Raw genomic sequence first — 18,052 nt, 5'->3', positions numbered from 1 at the left:
CGCCATCTGTTGAATACACAGTGGTGGGTAGTACGCTGAACAGATGGCGGTAGTGTTTAACGTCAAACGCAAGGGAATTGACTATGCGCGCCACAGGTGGCGGTACTACCAACTACGATACTTTTAAATCGACCGTTAAATGCTTGTTCGATGAACAACTCGCGAGAGTTATGTCTGTTTGTCTGTGGTATCACTAAGAATTTTAATGCTCTCAACACTATTTTAGAAGATCTGCAGGCTCAATAAAGTGTTGACTATGGCACACACACTAACTAAAATATGTTGGTGTGTTTTACACTATATTATGCCAACTTGTTTTCATGATGTGCCCGTCTTTAATCGGTAATGAAGCATTTTCGTGACGCAGTGATAAAAGACAGCTTTGTATCATGAGTAACACCGGAGTTAATTTCGAAACTTTGCTCAATTCTCATGAGTAGCATGAGGAATTTAGTCCATCAAGAAGGATCTGCAGCTGACGAAAATGACATTGCCCGGAACTATTGTTCAAACTGTCAGGGAAAGTTTAGCACTGAGCTCTCGTGGGATTGTCCGTAATTTCTATTGGAATTCACTGCGATTTAGCTCAAGAGCGGATAGTGTACATACGCCAACATCGTCGGCTCATAAACTGCAATTCATTGCATCAATTGGCATTTGACTTCCTTTTAATTCTTCACAAAGTACGAGAAAGAAAATGGGTGTTGACAACAGAAGTAGCATCCAAAAGCACAAGGAATGTCTTCACGAAGCTCTTATCAAGGAGGAACAGAAATGTCATTAAGAATTGTCCCCACCTGAAAGCAAACGAAGATCTGCGGGTACAAGCTGAACAAGACCTCGGTGCAATAAATCCACGCTATCTTCATCAACACAACAAGAAGCCTGATTAAGACCACTCTTCGCTTTAGATGGAAGTAATGGCGTTGCGAATTACTCAGAAGAACTACGGATATGTGCTACAACAACAACAGTCACCGGTTGGAGGAGATACATTTTTGGATTTAAGTATTTGTTTAACTAGTAGGTACAACAATGTAAACTTTGTCTATAGTTATTTCACTTTCAACGAAAATTTAAGTGCTACCGAATCCTCCTACTAACTAACCCATTCTGGTCTAAATATCGTACGTATCGTACCACTACACACTTATAAATAACTAATTTTACAAGTGACGGAATCCATCTTTGACATAAAAGATTAGACGTAAACAAACATGTCATGTAATATTAAGTGCTCCGAGACTGAAAAGTTCGTTGCTCGACGAAAAGTACGTTTGATTAAGCTATATTTAGCGTCTGTTATGACTCAAATTTATGTCAAAATTGACGCTCGTATATGTCAAATGTAGTATGTATATGTAGTCTGTACGATTTTTATTTTTTATCGAAGATGAAACAACAAATAAATAAATAAATGTCAGTCTCAGAGCACGTAAATTTACATGAATTTTTCTTAGTGTGTACTTCTAGCAAACGGTTAGACTTCCTTCCAATCTTCTTTTGACGACTTTTCGCCAACCCATTCTTGATGGCATCTCCGACCTCGTTCTTCCGATGCCCGCGACTTGTTCCCGTATATCTTACTTACTTACTTAAGGGTCCAGTGCACCACCAGCGGTGCAAAGGGCCAACGTGAAAGACTTCCATCCTGGGCGGCTGCTCGCTTTTGCTTTTGAGATTCTTATCGACTTGCTTAATTTCCTTATTGAGGCTCCGCCGCCATGAGCCCCTGGGTCTGCCTCTGCTGCGATGTCCTGCCGGATTCCAATCCAGTGCTTGCTTGCAGATTTCGTTTCCGCCCCGTCGAATTTCTGTTGCTATCGGCTTCTGATGACATCGACGATGGAGCTTGGCATTCGAGATCCAGTTGTGAGGCCACCAGGCACGAATTATATACCGCAGGCATCGGTTGATGAAGACCTGCAGCTTTTGAGTGTTCTCCGCTGATACACACCACATCTCGCTGACGTATAACAATACAGATTTCACATTCGAGTTGAAAATTCGGATATTGGTGCGTTGACTTAGCTGGATCGCCATACGTTTCGTAAACTCGTAAAGGCAGCCCCAGCCTTTTTGATTCGTGCACCTATGTCGCGCTTGGTCCCGCCGTACGACGCTATTTGGCTGCCAAGATATTGGAAACTTTCGACCTTCTCCACTGCTTGCGCCGCTACCGTAAAGTTGGAAGGGTTGCCCGTGTTGATATCCAACGATTTGGTCTTGTTGACGTTGATGGCGAGACCCGCCGCAGAGGAGCGTTCGGCTAGGTCATACTCTGCATATCAGAGCGCCGTTGTGCTAGTAGAGCAACATCATCAGCCAAATCGAAGTCGTTGAGATGCTCCATGGTGATAGGCTGCCAAAGCAGCCCACGGTTCGGTACACGGTCAATTGCACCTACCATGATCTCGTCGATTACGATGAGAAACAGTAGCGGTGATAGTATACATCCTTTTCTCACACCAGCGACTACCCGGACAAGGCTCCGTTATGCAGAACTCTGCACGTGAAAGCCTCATATTGCGCTTCGATGAGGTTGACGATTTTATCCGGGACTCCCTTGCGTTTCAGGGCGCCCCACAGATTCTCGTGATTGAGACGGTAGTCAATGAATACCAAATAAAGGGACTCTTGGAATTCATTGACCTGCTCCAGGATGATGCGGAGCGTGACAATATGGTCCACACAAACTCTTCCGGCACGGAATCCTGCCTGCTGCCATCGGAGAGTCGCGTCGATCTTCTCCTGTATCCGATTCAGGATAACTTGCACACAACTTTGAGAACAATACACAGTAACATGATGCCTCGCCAATTGTCGCACACAGTCAGATCCCCCTTCTTTGGGACCTTCACTAAGATTCCCTGCATCCAGTCGGCCGGAAAAGTCGCGGTGTCCCAGATATTACAGAATAGTTGATGCAACATTTGCGCGGATATCATGGGGTCAGCTTTGAGCATCTCTGCTGATATGCGATCGACCCCTGGAGCCTTGTTGGATTTCATGCTTCCGATAGCTGCTTCAATCTCCTGCAGTGATGGGGCCTCGGAATTGACGCGAGTGATGCGCCGCACCCTAGGCGGATCATGCCGAGATGTTGATGGCTGGTTGGCCGTCGAAACTTGAAGAAGTTTTTCGAAGTGCTCAAACCAGTGTTTCAGCTGGTCAGTGGGGTCGGTAAGCAATTGCCCAGTCGTGTCCTTCACTGGCATCCTCGGATTTATCCTTGTTCCACTCAGGCGTCGTGAGATATCGTAGAGGAGGCGTATATCGCCAGTGTTTGCGGCTTTCTCCCCTTCGTCGGCCAGGGAGTTCACCCACGCTCGCTTGTCCCGTCTGCAAGAGCGCTTGACTTCCTACTCTAGAGCCGAGTACCGTTGACGGGCTTCGATCTTGGCTCCTCTGGTTCTCGCCCGCTCTATCGCGGCCTTTGCTTCTCTACGCTCCTCAATCTTCCGCCAGGGTTCATCTGTGATCCACTCTTTCCTCTGGGTGCGCAGCTCACCCAAGTTGTTCTCGCTTGTTTCTATAAAGGCATTCTTGATGGCCGTCCATTGTTCTTCTACGCTGCCACCTTCTGGAACGTCCGCAGCACGAGTTTGATACAAAAGACCTTTTTACCGCTGGATCTTCAAGTCGGCGTGTGTTGAACCGCCGCCTGAGTCTCTCCTCCCGTCGCTGGATCCGCGCCATGCGTAGGCGGATTTCGCCGATTAGAAGGTGATGGTCAGACGCGATGTCGGTGCTGCGTTTATTCCGGACATCAAGAAGGCTCCGTCTCCATTTTCGGCTGATGCAGATGTGGTCGATCTGATTTTCGGTATGTCCATCACGTGAAACCCACGTGACTTTGTGCACTGGCCGATGGGGGAAGAGCGAGCCCCCGATCATATTGCCACAAAATTCTGCAAACAGCTCACCGTTCTCGCTCATTTCGCCGAGACCATGGCGTCCCATGACACGCTCATAGTCCGTGTTGTCGGAGCCGATCGTCGCATTGAAGTCGCCAGTGTAGATCTTGATGTCACCCTTTGGAACCTTATCCACGACGGCATTCAGTTGACTGTAAAAATTCTCCTTGTCCTGTAGCTCGGCAGCATCGGTTGGCGCATAACATTGGATTACGAACCCGTGTTCTAAATCTGGCAACGATTATCCTCTCATTCCGTATATCGACCAACTTATATGTTTACGATAAAATAAAATTCCTTTCCACTTATCCCGTTCTATATAGAAAAAACTTTTTCGCCGCATACTAAATTTAAAAAAAAAAATGATTTCAACTCAATTAACCAAAACCTCGAGTAGGTAGATGACGTCTGTTTTGATTTTTCATTTTAAGGTTTATATTTGTAAGGCGAGACTACTTTGATCAGTTTTGAGTAATTATGAGTTGCTCAAATTTACTCGCTGCGAAACTATTTGCTTTCAGTACATTTGACTTGCCCCTTGCAGGAATCTATAGATATGCATTAACATCTTTGCCGAAGAAACCAATATCCAATATGGTTAGGATCTCGTGATATAAATATCTTTAACATCGATATATCCCACTTCATGAGTACATTTTTACAATGACCCCTCCATACGAAGGATCCGCCTCCCTCTCCAAATAAAGTTTGATAGTAAACTTAAATTTCACTAAATTTACTTCGTTAAGATACGGCAATTTGAATTTGGAGTAAAATGGACCAGCCAGTGGTCTGCGATTAAATTGAGCCCAAGGTTCAGACAAAGGGTTAAGCGGTTATGCAGTTTTATTGGTTTTTGAACAAGGCATTTGAGACTTGGTTTCTTCGACAAATATAACGCTGAATAAATGTCGGAACCCTTTTCTGACAAAGTTTTTTTTTCGTCCAAATCTGAAACGGAAAACCAGATAAATAGCACCTCCAGGAAAGCTCAGGGGAAAAAAACGACTAAATTTTCAATAGCGACCAGAAATATCCATTAGTACCGTCCCAATGACGCGTTCATCTAGATAAAATTGATAAATAGCATTTATATATTTTTGTTTTAAATGAACAAAATTCGTATCCGTGTATGACCAAAAACGTCTTCTACACACGATAAGAAACAATATTAAAATGGTTCACCAAATAGTTATCACAGTTATTGTCGTACATTTTTGGTTGGGATTCACTGTTTAACTATCAAAGAAGAATAAGTCAAATAATCACGATACATTATAAATCTGTTTTTCAATAAGTAGTATTCTGCACATGGTATTTAATTATGCGGGTAACCTTTCTAGCGGTATGAAAACATTAGAAAACGGAATCCGAGCTACATTTTTTCGACTTCAGTTTTAGTGTAGAACCCGAAACACTTACAATAAACAAATAGACAAATAAACTAAACTGTTCAGTTATATACTTTATACGATAATTTTAGGATGCTTTAGAACCTATTTTACCTTTGTTTATTTTTTCGTTCCTACCCATTTTTATGTTTTCCGTTGCTATAGAATGCATGCTTGAAGCTAACAAATTAGAAATTACCGAAGCGCACAAACTTCAACGATCCAACACTTTCACCCTAAGTGTCAACCATCATCCGACGGATCATAAGCACACTGCGACACCCGTTATCATATCCAAGCCCGAATCACATCATAAACGTACACAATTTAAAGTTCCTTCTGCGATCAGCAAGCCTCGGGCAGGACAGCAGGAGAATCGAATGGTTATGCTCAACGAAAGTTCTACGTCCACCACGCCTGCATATCGGAAGAACGCTACAGCTGAGATAGAAGGTAAGCGTCACGTTTCATATATGATTTTCAGCGACTATTGTACATGAGCCAAGGCGATGGTGTCGCAACGAGATGGTAAGCAACAAGGCGAGAATGAATTTGCATTCATGCTATTTTGAGTTTTTTCAAGCATTCCTTCTTGTATGACACATACCGTAGAACCCCGCTATTTTGAATCGCTAAAATTGCAATTAAAAGGCGCTCATTTAGAATGTCATCAACTGGTACCCCTACACAGGTATACAGGCTATTCAAACTAAACGGGGTTCAACGGTAGTGTATAATTCTACTGTTGCTTTATTATTGATAGTTTATTGTGGTGCTACATTATTTTTGTTTTATTTTAAGGGACCGAATGAATTGATAAAATTGATTTGGATAGAATGTGTAGTTTTGTACAATGCTGGTTAACTCTTCGAGCACCAAACCAAAATTGCATTTTTCACTATTTTATGTAATATTATATGTTATTTTTTGTAATTTACAACGGATTTCTGATGTTTTTATCTAGCACAATGCCCAGAAATACAATCTTTTTCTCTTTAGAACCTATTACAATTCTTTTTTATAGTCACTTTAACGCTCTTGGGTCATTCGTAACTTGTCCGAGAGTGAGATTTGAACTCGTGACTTTGGCGTGAGAGGTATGGATGATAACCACTACGCCGGGGTCACCCCCGTTACAATTCTTCGTGACGGTCATATTGAATCATTCAATTCAAGTAATGGCGTCAAGCCGATCATTACATGATGGGTCAGGTGGAAATAGAAGCACAAGATTTGTGGATACGTTTTTGGAAATATTATACGATTTATTGCCACATAATTTCATCGCTGAACAACAAGGAAACTATTTAAAATATTTAAAAAAAAATAGCTTAAAGCCCACGGAGTGCTTTGTAATTTGTGATTTTTCTGAAAATTATGTCTTTGTTGTACAGGATGATGTGCAAGGATTTCATTGAAGAAACAAACAGTTCACTATTTATCCCTTTGCGATACATTATAAGGATGAATCTCAGAATGGAATGTTTACAAGTTTTATAGAAATTGCTGAGTTCACCAAGTACAATAATGTTGCAGGTCTATTATTTATAGTTAACTGTATAAACTTCTTAAAAAGCAAGTTGACTGGCTTGAAAAAGATCCACTTTTTTTCTCAGATGAAACAGGCAGAAAGTACAAAAATAAGATGCCAGATTTTAATTTGTGCCATATCGAAAAAGACTTCGGTCTAATGCGGGATTTTTTACGCTACATGCGATGCTAAAGGTTCATGTATTGGGAGGAGTTTTGTAACGAAACGCTGCTAGAGCAAGTCATCATGAACAAGGTCATCTCATAACAACGGCAAATGAACTTTTCACATGTAGAAGCCAGATTCAAAAGTACACTACGAGTTTTTCCAGAAACAGATAAGTGTAAAACAAATTTTTCTGGAACCCAATCGTATCATAGTTTTAAACCAGAAAATGAAAACTAAGGGAAATGGATGCAATGTCGGCCTAAATGCCCCTAATTTAGGCCCATACATAAATTCAGCAATCGACTAAATTTTCTGTAGCGATCAAAAATATCCATTAGTACCGTCCCAATGACGCGTTCATCTAGATAAAATTGAAAAATAGCAGCTTTTTAGCGATGGGCCCAATCTTAGATCCATAAACCAACATTAGAGCCATTCTCCTATATTATTGAAAAACGTTTTTCACAGCATATAAAAAAATCAGCCATGTGTTGTTTTTTTTCGCTTTTGAGTTATATTTTTTGAAGATATAAAGTTTTGGGTTTTCGCTCAATACTCCTATTATAATACGACTAGACTACCATGCGTCTCCATTGACTTATACCAACTGTTATATGGTCCAGTACACATTGAGCGATGAAGGTAGTCAACGTGAGCGGTGGATGGCGACCTTAAGGTACTATAGTTAGGAAAAAATCAGAGAGACACTTCAGAGATATTGGTTTTTAAAGCCTGTTTTGCCAAAACGCCCAAGAAGCCAGTACCTTTAATGCATTAGTATAATTGTGTGGCAAATACCTACAACCATACTATATGCCCAGGGAAGTCGATGCCTTTTTCAACCCGAAAAATGCATAGACTGGACCGGGAATGGAACCCAGCCATCTTCAGCATGGTCTTGCTTTATAGCTGCGCATTTATCGACTGAGCTAAGGCAGGCAAACGGCATACGCAAACTGAAATACATTTTATACGTCAAACCAGTTATTAAATACATTTAAAGTGCATTGATGTGCATCATTGACATTTCATGTTGTTTGATGTTGTCTGAAAATCATGGCTATTCATAAAATCCGTAGACAGTTTTATGACAGATTTTATATTCCCTCCTCGTCCTGCATAGACAACCGAACATACATTTTTTTTAATTAGCATGAACCGTTTACACTGGCAATCTCCTTCCTCCTATGGACGAGTGCAGCGATGAATTTTAGACGAAAAATTGACAGGAGAGCAGGGCAATATTTACTAATCATGAACACTTAATGTTCATTATTCATTATTCATGAACATTTAGTATTCATTTTTAGTAAACATTGCCCCGCTCTCCTATCTAATTTTCATCAGTGCATGAACTCAAATCCATCCTTGCACTCATCAACCCCCCTAAGGTGTCTGGATGGCTCCTAGCTATAATTTGCGTAACAGCATAAAATTATTCTCGACTAAAAATCACTTCAATAAAGATTTAAAAAAATCAAATTATTCTAACAGCTATTTTTATTGATTTTATATAAATAATTTTCCAATTATCACATCGTCCCACACGTCGAGTTCATTCTTCTTTTTTTTTTACCGCATCTTCTGTTTCTCTTTGCAGCATCCGGACGAAAATTAACGGTTGGGTACAAACGTCCTGGCAATCTGGGTGTGATGAACAAGTCGCAAACACTACCCCGTAGCATGGGCGGTACAAGAACTACCCCGACTGGTAGCAGTGGTGGCACCGTAGGAGGAGGAAATGGAGTCGGAGGTGGAGCCACCGCAGGTGGTATGCCGAAAATTGTGCCAAAACCAGCAGCAACACCACCCGCCATCCGGCGACAATTTTCGGTAAGTTCACATCCTGTGCATGGTTGGTGTGAACGGTTTCTTTCAGCAAGCTAACAGTTTGACATCTCTTAACTGGGTATCCAGCAAACCGTTTATGTAAGCCGAATTTTTCGGGAAAAAAATGGCGTTTTGCTCAGAAAACGTGGGCGCACTATGACCAATCGCTCAACTGAGAATGATTTAATTGATTTGATTTAGCGATTTTTTTTAATATAGAATAAGGAACTTGTCGAACAGATTGAAGTCACAGGACTAAATAAGAACAAAAGTATAAGTTTCAGTAAAAACGAAATAAGCCAAGAAAAAAAAATGTGTCAGCCATGTACAGATTGTCTAGTACTAATTAATACATGTTAACTAAAAGCCATTATTATTTTTATTTTCAGATTCCTGGAAGTTCACCTATACGGAAACCAAGTAACGGTTACGGGAGGAGCGGTGGAGGTGGTAAGGATACGCCTCCTCGTTCAAGAACACCTTCCAATAATCCATCCAGCCAACAGCAGCAAATTAATGTAAAAGGTGTGGAACCGAAACTAGTTCAAATAATTATGGATGAAATCGTAGAAGGTGGCGCTAGGGTAGAGTGGCAAGATATTGCTGGTCAAGAGGTGGCCAAGCAAGCTCTTCAGGAAATGGTAATCTTACCTTCTGTTCGACCGGAACTTTTTACCGGTCTACGAACTCCTGCCAAAGGGTTGCTACTGTTTGGTCCTCCTGGTAATGGAAAAACTTTACTTGCAAGGGCAGTAGCAACAGAGTGTTCTGCAACCTTTTTCAGCATATCAGCCGCAACGCTAACTAGCAAATATGTAGGTGATGGTGAAAAACTTGTCAGAGCGCTATTTACAGTAGCAAGAGAAATGCAACCGTCTATAATATTTATCGACGAAGTAGATTCCCTGCTTTCTGAGCGTAGTAGTGGAGAACATGAAGCCACTCGTCGGCTGAAGACCGAATTTCTAGTCCAATTTGATGGCCTTCCGGCAAATTCGGAAGTGGATAAAATTGTCGTGATGGCAGCGACGAACCGACCACAAGAACTTGATGAAGCTGCCTTACGACGGTTTCCCAAACGAGTGTACGTTACTCTTCCGGATTTGAATACCAGACAACTGTTGCTGCGAAGATTGCTAGAAAAGCAAGGAAGTCCACTGGGTGATGCAGATTTGAATCGCTTAGCAATGTTGACTGAAGGCTACTCGGGATCGGATTTGACATCGCTCGCGAAGGATGCTGCACTGGAACCGATCAGAGGTAATTTAATGAATATTTCGAATTTACGTGTGACATACCTACCTTCGATAAACTTATTAGCATAATAGACCGTGGGACACTTCGGCGTATAACGGCAATACGGGTGGGTTCAATTTCCGGTACGTTCAAGGATTTTGTTGGGACTTCCTTTTCTGGGTTATCATCGTGACTCGCCTGCCAGTGTATCATTGCGTATTCAACACAATACACGAATGCCAAAATGCTACAGGCTTCGAAAACTCTCAATTAGTAATGGAAATCTTCATAGACACTGTTGAGGGCAGGCACCAAGTTCTACTTAAGGCGTAATAGTCAAAGTAGAAGAAGTATGCTGCATATTTCTTCTAGCGTAACCGGGCCCTGGTCGCTTGGTCAGCTCTGGAAAAATTGGGTATGGTATACATATTGCCATTCTCCTTTATTACGGGCTGTCCAGAAACTACCTAGTCCGTTTTTGAGAGATGTAGGCATAAAGAGCTGAGTGGTGCGGAGTAAAGCTCTTTAGTAAATGGACGTCTTTCACCACAAAACTTAAACAAGTTTTGTTCCAACCCAAGTAACCACCAAGCCCGCTACGTCCTGAATGAACTATCTCCACCTCCTCAAGGTGGTTTGTTTAAAAGGACGTTAATAAATGGAAGCAAGCCCGCTAACTACCCGATAAGCGCCCTTTTTGCGATATAAGGTAAATATAGGTGTTGAATTTAATTCAACGGGACGTTTCCAAAGTTATTATTCCCGCCCGGATACAAATGAATAAATAGAATCCAATTGTTGATATAGCGACAATAAAATTTTCCTAAGTAGTAGGTAGAATACATAATCTTCATTAGATTCCATTCGTATAATAGTTTTAGTTGTATGTTAACGTTAAGGTTTCATTTTGCTCTAGCTTGCATATTAGCTTAGGCAATGGTACGAACTTGTTGTAAGTTTAATGTAATTTTAGGTTACTTACGTTTAGTTCCTTTTGTAAATTTCAACCTCAATCCAATCAATAGAGCAGCTGATAGTTTTAGCAGTAAGGCCTGGTAATCATATAAATAGTTTTAGCTAATAGTTTTTTTTTTTTTTTGTTTTTCTTTATATAAATTCATCGTCTTCATCTCTAGGAGCTTTCAGAGAAATTACTCTTACCGATTCTGGTAGCTACTTCAGTACATCGGGTGTAGCTCAGACGTAGTGATAACAAAGGGGTTAGCTGTAGGTCCTAATTGTAAATAGTTGATATCTTTTAGTTATAAGTTTGAACTTATATATAACTCCTTACCAATTTGATCGTAGTTACTTTACACTAGTTTAGGTTTATACGCTAGCTTTAAGTAATATAAATACACCTATTAATTAAGATTAACACTCTGTAGAAATTAGCATGCTTCTTGGTATGAAACCATCGTGTTAACACATTTTCCCTTTTGTTCTACCGTTCTCTCAACTGTACTCACCAGACGTGACAATTACCTGTCACTTCGCTGTACTCGGAACCACCGCAGCAGCGCGCTACGCGTGATGCTGTCACCACCACAGTGTATCGGTTGAAGGTGTTCGCGCTGGCATAATAGGGCGGGCCAACAATAGGGTTTCCGAACTTTATATCAGTCGTATAGCAGCCTTATATACCAAAAAGGGCGATTAACGGGCTTGTTGGTTACTTGGGAATCGAGCAAAGCAGTGCATTTTGACGGCTCGATTGTAACAACTTTTGACAGGCGGCCATAGTTTTATTAGGACTTTAGTGCGGAGTCGATCGCTTTAAATATTCAAGTTTAGTTGCTTGAAAAATATTCATCCTCTTGCCTTTGTTTATATAGCCAGTATATACAGTTGAAAACGAATGAAAAATCATAAAATTTCGCTAGCGAAAAAGGTTACGACCAGGGATGGAAAATCATTTACATTCATTTCGTGCATTCATTTACATTCATTTGCCTCTAACTTTTTTCTTCAACAGAATACCGTTAAATGATGCATGAAGCTTTTGTAGCTTTTGATATTAACTACAACTTTTGTTAATAACTAAAATCTTAATATCTTATGCATGATGAAATAGAGCTGGCAGAACATGTTATTGTTTTTCAGTGAATGCAATTTACATTCACTGAAAAACCATGGTGGGTTCTTATCGCTCTAATTCATCACGCATAAGAGGTACAGATTTGAGTTGTTTACAAAACATGTAGTTAATATAAAAACCTACAAAAGCTTCAAACACTATTTTACAGAATTCTGTTGATGAAAAAAGTTAGAGGCAAATGAATGTAAATGAATGCACGAAGTGAATGTAAATGATTTTCCATCCCTGGTTACGACATAAAGGTTGTGGAACATATTCCAATTTCCTCTTTTCGCAGTTCACAGTTCACGTGAAACGAAATCGATCAGTTTACACTATAGTCGCTATATTCATAGTCTGGCGGATAGAATTTCGATCTATCGAAAAGCGGAACCACTTCAATTCAAGACCAACAATTGAAAAACATTGATTATTCTTACCTCGCCAATCGAACGTGCAAATTACCGGAATCATCGGATAGGGGGAACTTTCCTCAACCCAAAGATAGTGTTTGTTTGCGTAGGCGAACCTTGAGTCACGAGAAAAGGGTTTCCGAAGTTTTGTTCGCAATAGCTGATGTGCTCTTTTCTGTTGTTGGTCGTGATTTGCTCGATTGGTTCCGTTATTTGACAGCTCAATTGGTTCCCGAGATTCTATCGGCCAGATTATGAATATAGCGACTATAGTTTACACCTCTGGTGAAGTGAAAATCTGACAGATACGCTCTTTCTCGAAGCGTCAACTTTTCGCCTACCTGCTGTTCTTTTCAAGAGCAGCTGCATGCGTGAAAAACGTAAACGTAAGCGAAAAAGATGCGATCCACAAAATTCGATTTCACTGGATCGTATCTGTTTACAGTTCCAAGCGAAGTGAAATTTTGTCAATTACATTTTTCACGATGATGAAAAATCGAACATTTTATAAGATATTCCCGTCGTGTCGATCTCTAGACAGGCCTCATCCTCTCAACACCGCTCACAAATTGGCGCCTTTTTTTTCAAAACAAAAATGAGAACTCGTTCGTGACTTTCTCATTATTTGTTTACAATTGCTTGATTGAGTAAATATTTTGTAAATATTACATGAAAAGCGTACTAGCAAAAAGTTAAAAATTTAACCACGAGTTCTTGTTCTACAATTTTTGTCAATTTTGAAGTGTTTATAGTTTTAAATATTCCAAAAGTTTGCATGAGCTTTTTTTTCAAAATTAATGAAATTGTAACAATTGTTTTGATTTTTTAACTCAAAATTACTTCAAAAAAACCAGGTATGAAAACAGAAAAACTTAATTTTTCTCTAGAACTCTCGTTATTCGATCAGATGTGACGTTTTCGGGCTACAATTTATTGAAAAATGACAAAGACGTCATCTTGAAGAAAATTACAAGATCCAAAATGGTTGAATTTTTGCAAAAATGTGAATGATTACCCATAACACACAATTATGCAAAGTTTTATGCAAATTAGAGAAGGTCGAGTTTTTCCGATGCATCATTTGGCGCGGAACTGCTCTTTAATTAGTGATGCACCGATTCGGCTGAATACTTAGAGCGGATTTTTTTTTTATTCAGTTCCAACCTGGATCAGGTATAAAGACTGGGTCTGCTTGTTGTCTGTTTTTTTTTCGTAACCTGGCTCGGGTTGAGGTTCGCACTGACAATATTATTATTATTTAGCTTTATTTAGGAGGCTTTCAGCCTATACGCACTGACAATAAGCTCGGGTTCGCACGGGTTGGAACTGGTTGGAACTGGATAATAAACAAATTCGCTATTAGTCAAGCTTTGCACTCTCGAAATTTCGGTCAAAAACCTTGTCGGCCACTTGTTATGGAAAAAGATGGTTAAGAAATGGCCAAATATCAGATAACATTTTGGTCTAAACACCGAATACCTGGTTCGAATAGCTCTATTCGGGTATCACTAGCTTTAATGATGGTTTGAAAAGTAAAAAGGTTACATTGAGCCTATTGATACTGCCAAATAAATAAGTAAAATGAGCATCTAATCCAGCTTGCATCACCTTACCCAATACCGTAGAGACCCCGTTAGTTTGAATAGCTAAAATTGCAATTAAACGGCGCTCATATAGAATTTGTTTAACAAAGCCATTGGGCACCTCTGTAGGAGTACCAGTTAAACAAATTCTAAACAAGCGCGGTTTGATTGCGATTTTAGCTATTCGAACTAACGGGGTTCTACGGTATTTTTTTGTGAACGTCATGCTACTTATTAGAAACAATGGGAATGCCACACAACAATTTTAAAAAAATCAATTAACCTTCAACAATAATTTTATTGAAAATTTTAGAGCTCAACGTAGAAGAAGTAAAGAACATGGACCCAACGAAACTACGCAGCATTCGGGAAAGTGATTTCCATAGCTCCTTAAAACGTATTCGCCGCTCAGTAGCTCCGAGCAGCTTAGCAGCATATGAGAAGTGGTTGCATGATTTCGGCGATGTGACTCTGTAAGCAGAAAGGGCTGGCTGGAACAGCCTGACATCATCGAAAAACCCTCTTCTAGTTGTACCTTTAGTTTTAACTATAATAATACGATAATACCAGTTATTTGCTGCAAATAGACAGTACAAGGAGTTGATACAATTACTCAAGTGTGCTTTGGCATCAGCGACAGTTGGAAATAATTTAAATGTGATTAATTGTAGTAGGTAACACAAATGACTAGTTTATTTATATGTCGATAATACAATTAAGCAGTGGCTACATAACGAACCATACCGCCATTTTATTTCCTAATTAAGTTTAATTTTCCAGAACAATACTAGGTCTCTTTTAGAGAGACATAATCAAACCAACGTTTTAAACTAATTTGATTACAAGAAGCTCAAGCGTTCACTGACTGATTAAAACAAATTCATCTGCAAAGCTTTCAACTACTGATCAGTTCCACGGAAAATCTGCATAAAAACCTTAAATCTGATAAGAATCTCTTCGATTTGAATGCAACTTTAGATAGGATTTCGCTAGGAGACAAAACATGAATCCTTCGCAAAGAAACGCGTAATTCAAAAAACCATGTATAATTTTATATGCATTATTGTTAAACACTCATGAAATGAAAATCGTTGATTAAATGTATATATATACGGTGTAGGCGAAACCTTTACATATTATTGTCAGGAGTTACATGAAGTCCTTGAACTCTCATTTTTAGCATGATGATACATCATGTTTGAAAGCATCGTTTGGCCAACATTGAACGTTAAAGGGCTTTATTATTTAAACTTTCCTCCCTCCACCTTGACGATAATAGGTGAAGGTATTAACGAACCCGTAATATTCCCTACCTGGGCATAACTCTCTCCTAAAATTTCATCCAAATCGGAGAGATGTGGAATTCCTGTTTTTAATACAAACAGAAACTTGTACGTATTCTAGGTATCCGACTTTATGACATTACTCCGAATAACCCCGAACGCCTTTATCCCGCATGATCTTACCGCGAATGACCATTACTTCAAATCCATTTCGAAAACTCTCTCTTACTCGATATTCAAGGGACCACCGTTCGGGACATAAATCCACTACGACCAATAATTTGATCTATTGTGGGAGGGGAGGTAGGGTAAATGTTGGCTTCGGCACCCATTGACTGTTTTCGGCAACCAAAATTTAAACGTTAATTTCACTATGTTTTCCCATCAACGCACTTCCCTGAATGTGTCCAAACGATTGTTTAGCCTTTCAGCTTCAATCTGATTATATTTGAACGATCGAGCAATCCAGTAATGCTACATTTTTCTTCAAATAAAGCATACGCACTACAAAATGGGGTTGATTTCGAGTTGCCGATAATAGAACAGCTGGTTAACACGCAGTTCTAATGGGAAGGTTGCCGAAGAAAAAGAGGCTGCCGACAATAGTCACACTCACCTGAGAAGTTTGGAGCGTTGTAAAAACGTTTTGAAAAATTCTGTCGATTGGAATGGATAGAAAAGCAAGCAGCAGATGAATGTAAACAAACATACACATCATATATGTGCGTGACGCTGAGAAAATGCTAGTAGAAGTGCAGACGCTGCTTAGATTGACGAGAATACGTAAATTCCCCTATAAAGTTACAAAACATCCCGAAAAATAATCCTATATCTGTCTCATACGAAAAATAGGAGGCATTGAAAAAACAAATGGCACTCAAAACTATGAAGTGCAATTCCCATGTAAATATTTGAAAAGTTTTATTTATTGTTAAATCTTTGAAGTTGAAATGAGTTGCAAATTAAAATTCGAAAAGCAGAATTTTAACTTGAACTATGGACGATACAATAGGATAGGACTGATATGCGATTATTTTGCTTGATAGGACAAACTTCACATCAAAGTCCATAGTTTTATCGCATAATATGAAAGTTGATGCCAATTTATAGTGGATATGCGTTGTTATCTAAAAATTGACGAAAATCCATATGGGACTGATATGCGATTAAAGACAGCATAGTACTATCCAGTTCATTGGAAATCACTCGGTTTTTAAGTATGTATACTGTAACAACCATTGGGGTAAAATGAGCACCCCTTCGGAGTGGTTTGAGCTCTTTTAGTAAACAATCGGTGAACATATGCTGTTCTCATGAAGATTTACGAAGCACATTTAGGAATAAAGAATGAACTGGGCACCAATGCTACCGACGCCAGGGAGGCAGCTCTCACACCTGGACCCTACCTATCGACCCATCAACTCATGAAACGGGGACCAACGGCTTTACTTCCCGTGATCAGAGATATTATGCCTCAGAACATCCCGGCGGCACCACTGGGATGGAACGCAGGCATGCTGGGGTGAGAGGTAATCACGCTTACCACTATACCAGCGCCGCCGCTAATGGACCGTTTTAGTATGATACATGCCTCTCCAAAGTCACATTTTTTCTCGTAATATGAATGATTTATTTTTTACCAAAGCAACTGCTTCAAAACTTGATTTTAGATCAAGTTATATTTTTAAAAGGAACAATGCACAATTGACAAATTCTGTAGAAAATGTGTTTCACCATATTTATACTACGCAGAAGAAGAAGAACCAGAAGACATCCTATCGAAGCCAATGACCAATTATGTAGCTATTAACGCCAAAAATGAACAGCATTTTGATTAAATTATTTTGGCCACTATAAATAGGTATCCATCATTGCCCATAGTGAAAAAGTAAATTCCTACATCGCTCGATTTCCTCAATCGGAAGGCGAATGTATTTTATCTGTTGCTTTGATGTCTATAATGTATGTGTTTTGTTTGCAAGATGGAGGGGCACCGAATGAATTCCTGCTCCAAACAAAGAGCTCGGAAACAGCCAGAGAAACAACAATTGGTCGTAGAACTAAAGGACGCAGAGAAGCACGAATGCGATCATGACGAAGATCGTAGTGTTAGTAGTGTTTGGAAACTAGTTCGTACGCAGGTGTAGTAGCCGGAGGTACCACAGCGGAAGCGATTGAGGTGCTCGATGAGGAAATGAGGTGCTCGATGAGGAAGTGAGGTGCTCGATGAGGAAGTGAGGTGCTCGATGAGGAAGTGAGGTGCTCGATGAGGAAGTGATGGAGATCGACGAGATTACCCCGGAAACCGAAGAAAACAGAAATGATGAACAAGCAACCGAAACACTAGTCCAGCAGCGATTCGATTGCCGTAATGACCCAACGTACATGGCGGCAAAAGAACTATTACATCAGCAACCATCATGGGTTCTAGAGAAGCAAGCACAAAATCTAAAAAGATGCGGGCACGGAAAAAAGCAAACAGCAAACAGTCGCCTCCAAGGAAGAAATGAACTCATTCATGGCCCTTTTTTAATGTTGAAAAATAAAAATAAAACTTTATTAATTAGCTCCATAAAGCTAAGGTGTTTGAGTCTTACAAATAAATAAATGGTAAAAAAGACCA

General features: G+C 39.9%; 1 protein-coding gene across 3 annotated transcripts in view; it reads left to right on the top strand.

Annotated features, from left to right (window-relative positions):
• spas (spastin) overlaps nt 1-14,884 on the top strand; it is a 59,747-nt gene extending 44,863 nt beyond the window's left edge. For 2 of the 3 annotated variants that reach the window (XM_065232200.1, XM_065232202.1), the window contains 4 exons: nt 5,474-5,761; nt 8,608-8,840; nt 9,227-10,097; nt 14,460-14,884. In XM_065232200.1, the coding sequence (XP_065088272.1) occupies nt 5,474-5,761; nt 8,608-8,840; nt 9,227-10,097; nt 14,460-14,623 (1,556 nt within the window). In that variant the 3' untranslated portion in view covers nt 14,624-14,884. The remainder of the gene's footprint in view (nt 1-5,473; nt 5,762-8,607; nt 8,841-9,226; nt 10,098-14,459) is intronic. The other variant, XM_065232201.1, reaches the window with a different exon arrangement.
• Nucleotides 14,885-18,052: the final 3,168 nt, after the last annotated feature.

Source organism: Ochlerotatus camptorhynchus, unplaced genomic scaffold, assembly GCF_037179485.1.
Source record: "Ochlerotatus camptorhynchus isolate MF236.1 unplaced genomic scaffold, CSIRO-AGI_Acam_v1.1 ptg000365l, whole genome shotgun sequence".
In the NCBI taxonomy this organism is placed as follows: domain Eukaryota; kingdom Metazoa; phylum Arthropoda; class Insecta; order Diptera; family Culicidae; genus Ochlerotatus; species Ochlerotatus camptorhynchus.
Note: the sequence above shows the minus strand (reverse complement) of the source record. Positions and strands in the feature narration are given on the sequence as shown.